General features: G+C 38.6%; 1 protein-coding gene across 1 annotated transcript; it reads right to left on the reverse strand.

The window, feature by feature from the left end:
* Window positions 1-2,860: 2,860 nt before the first annotated feature.
* On the reverse strand, window positions 2,861-9,054 carry LOC104966146 (25-hydroxyvitamin D-1 alpha hydroxylase, mitochondrial-like). The gene is made up of 5 exons (XM_010795294.1): window positions 8,455-9,054; window positions 5,808-5,998; window positions 5,136-5,335; window positions 4,744-4,953; window positions 2,861-4,190 (listed from the first exon to the last, which is right to left on the reverse strand). Exons 1-5 carry the CDS (start codon window positions 8,743-8,745, stop codon window positions 3,904-3,906), a joined length of 1,179 nt encoding a protein of 392 aa, XP_010793596.1. The 5' UTR covers window positions 8,746-9,054; the 3' UTR covers window positions 2,861-3,903.

Consider the following 9,054-nt stretch of genomic DNA (forward strand, 5'->3'; position numbering starts at 1 on the left):
ATCAGGACAGCAGAAAGCTTACACATCTTCCGGCGCAGACTGAAAACTCATCTCTTTCGACTCCACTTCGAGCGATAGAACTATTAACAAAGCACTTATAATAAAGGACTGGCTTATCTATAGCCAGTTGAGTAGCACTTGAAATGTTTGGCTCTATGAAACCTGATGTACTTATATGATTCTGTTTTCTTCAAGGTTGTATCTTCCTGGTCGAATGCAGTTATTGTAAGTCGCTTTGGATAAAAGCATCAGCTAAATGTAATGTAATGTAATGTAACCTGGAATATTGCAGAAAATAGTCTCTGTGGCAAACACATGTTTATGATAGTTACACGTTTTGTTGAGCACGATAATCTCCACATATTAAAAACACTTTTATAATTTTATGCAGAAGTAAAAAGCTAATGTTGGGCTATAACAACTACAGCACGGTCACATGACTTCACGTCACCACCGCTAAGCTAAAGGCGGCTAATGTTTGGTGACGTTTAGTCATCACCAACAACCATTGACTTCCAGACGAGGAAACCAGGAAGCGGTTAAATGCTGACTCATTTCAGGGTTTTAGGACTCAATACTGCATCCTTCTCCTCGTGGTGTGTTTTACAAGCTCACCCCACCCCCCATTACAAAAGAACCAAACCACAACTGATCTACTCCATTTTCTTTTTTTCTTAACTAATTTTGATGCATTAATGTATTCATCACAGCTGCTAAAGGTGGAGCTAATTGTATTATATTTAGTTAATCCGGCTTGATATCTTAACCCATAATTATATATTTATAAATGTGTGTGGATTTTTATTTTGTATTAGCTCATAATCGGAATTTGTAAACACTCAGTGTAGTAAAAACTACAATATTGGCCTTTAAAATGCAGTGGAGTAGAAGTATAACGTAGCATCAATTACTTAAAAATCCTTGAGTAAATGTACTTTAGCGTATATATGCAGTACATGTACCACTCTGCTCAGAACATGGCCATCCGCTGCTAAACCAACCGGCTCTTTCTCCTGGGCTACGAGCCAACCAGCTTTCTCCTTCCAGAAAGTGCCCTCAAGGTGGATTTTTTTTTTACTTCACACTGACTTGATGATTCGTTTAAAGGTCACCTATAATGCTATTCATAGGCATATATTATGGGTCTCAGATATATAAAAATATATATAAAACATGTCTATGATGTGTTTTGCTCAAAATACCAAACAGATCATGCATTTTAGACATCCCTCATATCCCTCTATTCCAGCCCTGTTACTAAAGTGCTGATTCTTGGTCCTTAGCGTCCCTCTGTCAGAAATCTTGGAGTCATTTTTGACAACTGTTTTAAATTTGACAAACAAATAAGCTCGTCAAGACAAGCTTCTTCCAGCTGCGGCTTCTGGGGAAGGTAAAAGCTTATCTTCCTCAGGAATTTGAACAGCGAATCCACTTATTTATAACGTCTCGTTTAGACTATTGTAACTCCCTGTATATTGATGTTGACAAGTGTTTGATCCGTCGCCTGCAGCTGGTCCAAAATGCGGCTGCACGCCTTCTTACTGGGAAGAGCCGTTATGACCACATCACACCCGTTTTGGCAGACCTTCATTGGCGTCAGTTACAGGATCCAGTTCAAGTACTTACTTGTTGTTTTTAAATCATAGCATGGACTGGCACCACATTACCTGTCTGAGTTTTTGCACCGCCATGCTCCAGCTAGAGCATTGCGATCAGCTCAGCAAAATATGTTGGTGGTTCCTCAGGGCAGGAAAAACACCTGAGTGACAGGGCTTTCAGTGTTGCAGCTCCCAGACTGTGGCACAGCCTCCCAGGACATATCCGGACTGCTGAGTCTATTGAACTTTTTAAATCTCAGCTAAAAACTCACCTCTTTGCACTGGCTTTTAATACTAGTTGAACATAAAATGTTTACATTTGTATGTTTTTTTTTATTTATATGTTTCTAGTTATTGTGTTTTTTATCATGTTTTTAATTATTATATCACATTGTGTTATTTAATATTGTAGTTATTGCCTGTACAGCACTTTGGTCAACTGAAGGTTGTTTTAAATGTACTATATAAATAAATAAATAAAGATTGCAATTGAGATATTGTTAATTTGTTCTTAATTGAAATCTCTTTGGAAAATGTATGCCTATGTTTTTCTTGATACTTTTGCAATATACGCTGATAAAGAGTTAGGATGTTGTATCTGTATGAGCATGTGTGCACTTAAAAAAAAACATAACTGTGTATTTGTATGTCCCTATATTAGAAGCATGTTCATGTATACAAAAAACAGAGTGGAAAAACTGAATTTCAATAAATCTTCTTAAACCAGCTTCTTAAGCCAGCTTTCACACCCAGACGCTTATCCCTATTGATTGCCTTATTCACACTTTTCAGCCAAATCATATACACTTAATAGCATTACAGTGAGTAGATTATCTCAAATAATATAAGGATACTGCAGATTTAAAATAATCCTGATTAATTAGAGAAACAAAAGGTACTAATCCAATTACATTTAACTTTAATTCTCAAACTCTGACACGCTATTGCCCAATCTCACAGATTGGTAGTGCCCTGCCAACTTCTATTATATATATCTTCTGTTCTCAACTCTGCCAAACTATTATTTTTTCAAATCTCACAGACATCTTAATTTCAATAACGTAGGCAGATAGGTCAATTAGAGTGCGTTATATTTTCTTTTATGAAATCTTATCTTTACTGACTGTGCTGTTAGCTTGTTGCCCTAGCCTAATATTGACTTCATTTCTTGATCATCAGCTAAGCTAGGCAACCTGAACGCGGCTGTTGAGCTAAGTCCACTGAAGTGGCTAGTTTCACTAGCTAATGCCGACTATCATTTTAATTATATAGACTCTACTTCGCCCGAGATAGTATTAATTCTGGCCGTCGTGGAGGGAAAGTTTGGTTGGATCTAAAATGATAATTGAAAACCTTGATGCCATCTTTTCATCTGGCCTCTTTACTTTTCCAACCATGCATTTTATGACATGGATTGGTAAAAGACGAGTAGACTAATGATCAAAATAGTCTCTTTCACTGTATCACAGGTCTTATCATCCTTCTCACTGTTGTGTCTCCCACCTCCCTCTCCCCCCTACTCTAATCTAATCAGACAGGGACAGATGCTGTTGACACGTCACCTCAGACAAAGCTGGACAGGAATCATATGACAAAAGCTCATCATGCAACAGCTCAGAAAGGCCTGGACTTCTCCCCTTAAATCTCTCACATATTTTTTTCAATTTAAAACACCAATGACTCGTCTTAAGCCCCCCGATGATGCTAGTTCCCAAACTTTTTTCCTGTTTCTTGAAAGATTCCCTTTTCCTCAAGCTCTTTATTGTCCCCCTCATCGCACCTCTGGTCAGTCTGTGCTATAATTCTGTCTGTGGCTAACATGTCTTGACAGCTCTCTTGTGTGCCGAGTAAGGGTAATACACCATGGGGTCAGGTAATGGCTTGGTTAAGCCCACCCCCTACTGGGACGTGGCCGTTGCAACAAGTTAAACAAAAACACACACCCATTTATCCTGTGGCCCCCAGCTCAGAACAAAAGAGTCTGCTCTCATAATTATCATTAACCTGACAGTACCCCCAACAAATTAGGTAGGAACAGTGCAAATGTGCACACAGTATACACAGATACCTAAAAAGAAATGCACTTCAGTGTAAATAGACCTACAGTCCTAACAACTTACAGTACAATATCTATATAATTTAGTTTTAATTTACAAGCACATGAACGCTCAGCACAGCTGTCTGGTGGAGGAGAATAAAAGAGACAAAAGCCCCCCTGTGTAGATATAGCAGACAATGACATATGAAAAGAAACTAAAGCCGAGTGAGAACAAGTTTGTCAGAGGGATACTATGTAACCTCCGATTCACTGTTCTGACCTGACGCTGGCACAGCTACACAGGAATGGATGTGGCGCCAGAAACCTAACCCTTGAAACCCAAGACTGACACACACGCACGCACACACAAGGATTACACAAAACACACACCGTGTCGACCCCAGCCAGCAGCATCTCCGTTAAATTGGCGTAGATCTCCTCCAAGTTCATTTCCCTGGTAACGAGCATGTGTGTGAGCATCCCCCCCTTCACCTCCTCTCCCCGCTCCACTTTGGCCTTAATCTCCGAAAGTCTCTTATCGACGTGAATCTGACCTTGAATTAGAAAGCAACAAAGAAGGTAGGATGAATGGAAAGGGAGGAAGTAGGGGGAGTTGAAGGAGGGTAGCAAGGGAATTGAAAAAAAACTGAACAGGTTATGCAACTGTGGGACCCCATACTCCCACTACCCCATGGCAGAGCAGTGAGATTTATATGCAAATCAACATTCCTTTCTATTGATGCAAGGCTCTTATACAAAAAAGTAGGGTTTTCTGTTTAAGGATTACAGCTGGCAAAGCATTATCCAACATGTTTACCAAAAAAGTAGTAGTAGTAGTAGTAGTAGTAGTCATCATTACAAACATGTTTCCAAGTGGAGGATGTGAAAACAGTTGTAAATGTATCTTGTTGTTCTGGAGAAGCTTGGTAAACAATGATGATGTTTTCAAGGGTTATCTTTGCAACAAATTCTTATTGGAAGTGGAGAACAGAATTGCAGTAAAACCTGTTGAATGAGAAAGTACTGTTGCTACTGCAGGCAGATGGTTTGCCAAAACTAACATGTATACCAAACAGTGTTAAAGTAGCTGTCATGTAAAATGCTCACTGAATTTGAAGAGGCCATCCCAGGAGCAACAGAACTCGTCCCAGGGTTTGGGGAAGACAGGTCGCAGCCACTTGGGGATCGCCCCTGCATACATGGTCGTCTTGAAGGAGCTGAACATGAGGTGCAGCGCTCCGATGTAGTCTTGGGTTTCCTGGGGAATGTCATTTTCCAAACAGCCCAGTCGGGACTCGTACAATATGACTGCCACACCTTTAAAGATAAAAAAGGGATAGGAGGATTAATCTTTTTGGTGCAGCTGCAACAAGAATTCCTTACTCCTCACTTGTTTTTATGTTAAAGTGTAACTTGAATGTAACACAGGTGCATCATAATTTCATCATTTTTAAATCCATTCAATTCATTCACACAACCTCTGTTACATCTCTACCAACCTTCCATGGCATATTTGAAGAACAGGTCATTGACATTAAGGACAGTTGCTCCGTCAGACTCCTGGGTGCGCAAAATACGAACTCTATTGATAAGGTCATCGACCACTTCGTTCACATCGTCAGAGAACAATGCTACGTCACGGGGCCGCATGACGAGCTGCCTGAGCACGCTCCGCATCTTCAGCCAGTCTTCTCCCTCCCTGGAGAACACCACACAAGTGACACAAGCAGGACATGTTGGCATTGTTTAATGTAATGCAAGACATTTCTGGACATATAGTGGGAACAACCTTGTTGTTTTATTAATGACAATTTACATTTTGTACTGTTTATTTCTAGTCTTTTAAATTTCTCTTTTGTTCTATGCCTTGTCTTTTTATGCTGCTGCAACGCAAAATGTTCCCAAATTGGGATCAATAAAGTACTTCTTATATCCTATACATAAAAAGAAACAAATAAAATCTTTTAGAATTTGTAAATCGCTTTGGACTTTGTGATGCTGGTGAAGCTGTTGAAAAACTAAAAGTATCTATGCCAAAGAGTGCAATGTTGTGCTGTACTCATCTACACATAATGGAAACTAAAGGGATTATCCTATCCTGCTGCAGTAATTAACTTCAGTAGGTCTTTGTGCAGATTCAATCACTCATCTAAGTTTGAAATGGCACTCACGCTGAAATGAGGCCAGTGGAACGGCCTCTCATGTCTCTGTACTCCTTCCAGGACTCCATGTTCGCTCTCTGAGGGGCAACGCCCTCGGCCCTCAGCACTTCAGCCACCAGGTCACGGTGCGCCACCGAGACCACCAGTTGCGGCCCAAAACGGGACTTAAATATTTTTCCAAACTTCTTACTGTGCTCCATCTATAAAGCAAGAGTCACACATAACAATACATATTCACATTCAGACTGACATATTCTTTATGAAATTAAAATGTAATATAATTTGCAGATATTGGCTATGAGGTTAACTGTTGTCCGTGCATGAATTGTGTGTTGAGCATCCCAATGTTAAGATTACCAGTGCTAAGTAAATATTTACAGCAATGTTAACATTTCATTTCAAACCTTTATTTATCCAGATTGTCCCTGGACGTTCTCTTTTAGCAAACACAACAATAGACTAGGCTCCCCAAATGTGTAAATCATTCTGATTTCTCAGTTACAAGCCTACAACTAGCACAAATTCCCCTATGTTTATTACCTAAAATGATGAATGAAGGGGGGAAATTGTAAGCAAGTTTTGCCAAAAAGAGTCACTCAATTGGCAAAACGTAAACATGAAAATCATAGCAGTTATTTGAGATTTTTGTCAAAACTATTTGGCAAACAACTAATTTTTGCACACTTTGTGTCAGCACTGCCTAGTTAGTATCATGGCCAAATGTGTGGTCAAAGGAGTATAAGACGCTTACATTTGCCAGAAAATAGACTGTGTGTGGCTCCACCAGGCACATAGAATTACAAATATTTGGATAACAGTGGTATTAATCCAAAGTGGATCAAATAGAAAGGGATGTGGCAAATAAGATACAGTGTGGGTCATATCATCAGGTTGAGTCAAGTTTTAACACAAGATAAACAGTACTTAGTGATAGTAATTACTTGTCCTGATAAAGAGTACACTGCACCAAGTGTGTGACACACAGGGTAACAAATACTCTTTCTGTGTACCTGGCAAAGTTTATAACTCGAAATACTTATTATATTTATTTTTACTATTTAGTCTTCATCTTCTGCCAGAACCTTTCCCAACATAGCATAAATATCCTTTAAGAGATGAACATTTAAATAGCTGAATGGTTTACAGGGGGAGTATGCAGATGTAGCTAGAGTGCAAACAAATTGAATTATAATAAGCTTGAGGAATAAAGATAAGGATGAAAATACTTCCGATTAGTATTGCGACTAATGAGTATGCTGGATTATAAACAGTGCAAGGCTTTGTCAGGCTCACTGAATAATACAGTGTTATCCTATTAAAATGTGGATAAAGTAATGGAATGCATTAGGGCAGATTTGTGTTCAATGCCGTGCCAATCAAGTTTCAAAACGTGATAGATTTAGGGATTATAAGTAATGACGGATTATAGACTGTATGCATGACAAAGCACATTCGAAGTATTACTGCTCAGACAGCTTAATTAGACATATAAACCCAACATTTAAAAAAATACAAATGTTTTCTCTTGACAGTAATGCTAATAATCAATATAGATTAAGATTATGGATTTTAATGCTATTTTATTTCTATTTCAGAAATACTTTGGACTGTTTATTTCTTGTGTCTTAAATGTCTCTTATGTACATTGCCTTGTTTTATAATGCTGCTGCAACGCAAACAATTCCCACATTGGGATCAATACAGTACCTATCTATCCAACTATCTATCTAAAGGTGAGAGGTTATTGATGTTAGAGATATTGACTGTAGAAATGTCTGCCTTTTCTCAAATAGTATTATGGGCTGTTTCATATTAATAAAAGGTGTATTTCTTATTGTATAGAAATTCTTCAAAGAGTAATAAATAAACAGGTTTAAAACCTTAAATTGGATTGAAAAAAACTTTACATTACTTGATGATGCAACTGTTTTTCTTTTCTTTCTTTTTTTAAAAGATTGTCTCATGTATGATTTTTAAAATGTTGCTAAATTCATGTATTAATGGCACATTTTGATACTGTACCACCATGAGAATAGGACCATTATCTCTCTTAGACCTGGGGGGTCTCCAGCAATCCTGTAGGCCTATGGTCTTTTAAAGGCTGTAGTGGGTTCTCAGTTTAAAAACTACAGTGGAGATCCATTGTCCATTTGTCATACTAGCTTGTCCCAAAGGAGGCTAAACAGCACTCCAAAGTTATATAAAGCTTACATGGGAATATTGGCAGAGGTAACTTGACTTCTCATCAACATATCTGAATCAAAATGGGTTCAATGGGTTTATGAAATTCATAAATCATATCATTTTTTTCTAAAAAAATTGACCTTGCTGTATAAAATGAGTGTGAGCTCTAGGATGACCACAGCCTTGTGAAACTTTACAACCACAAATAAATGGTTGAGGGCTTTCAGGGGATGTATGGCAATCAACAAATGAACTTCTTGCAAAATGTTCCAAAAGTAATTGTAATACTTAAATTGTAGTTTTTGTGTGTAATTTTGCAACGGTTTTCTTTTTGCAATCTTTTTTTTCATATTGTAATTGGGATAACCTGTTTTTTATTTTTCAATGAAACACAAAGAAATGATTTTATATGTAAAAAAAATCAAAATCAAAAAAATGCACAAAGAGAGGAATGGGTTGTGGACACCATTACCTGTATTTCGTGAATTCTGCTGAACCCGTCTCTCCAGAAGAACTCTACCAGGTTGGAGAGGGTGCTGGGTCCAGGCATCTCCTCCAGGCTCAGGATTCTGGGCTTCTCGCTGACAGCCGCCGATGAGATAACACTTTCCGGCATGGCTCCTTCCCCAGCCTCGGAGATCCCAAAAGCATCGCTGGCTGCAGACTTATGCAAGGCGCGGCAAATGAAGAACAGCTGCTTCTTTAGCCGGTCGTTCTGAACTTTCTTCCAGCATGCTGTCGTTAAATGATTCAGCATTGCCATTATTTGGATACTTTTGGACTTTTCCGTGAGCACAAAAAAAAGATGTATGATTGATTCTTTTTGCAAAGTATTTAAACTGCCGAATTGATATCTGCAGATGCTCCTGGCACATAAGACACCGTCCCCACAGTGAGGAAATGTGATATAACAAGGGATGTATTAGGAGACGCTTTTAAAGAGTTGCTTGTATAACGTACACTCAGGAGCAGATCCGGAAAAGAGGATTGGACGTTCTTTTCAAAAGAAGGGAGGGATAAGTCTGTTTTCGGTTGTGGGCGTTTCCACCAACTGCTGTTGAGTTTCACTTTT

The sequence above is a fragment of the Notothenia coriiceps genome, unplaced genomic scaffold (genome assembly GCF_000735185.1).
Source record: "Notothenia coriiceps isolate Sejong01 unplaced genomic scaffold, NC01 NC01_scaffold00037246, whole genome shotgun sequence".
Classification (NCBI taxonomy): Eukaryota; Metazoa; Chordata; class Actinopteri; order Perciformes; family Nototheniidae; genus Notothenia; species Notothenia coriiceps.

Coding starts and splice junctions, on each gene's coding strand:
- LOC104966146 (XM_010795294.1), bottom strand. CDS start 8,745: ATGGCAATGCTGAATCATTTAACGACAGCATGCTGGAAGAAAGTTCAG. Junction 5,999..8,454: donor GCAGAATTCACGAAATACAG/GTAATGGTGTCC, acceptor CTTGCTTTATAG/ATGGAGCACAGTAAGAAGTT. Junction 5,336..5,807: donor TCCACTGGCCTCATTTCAGC/GTGAGTGCCATT, acceptor GGTGTTCTCCAG/GGAGGGAGAAGACTGGCTGA.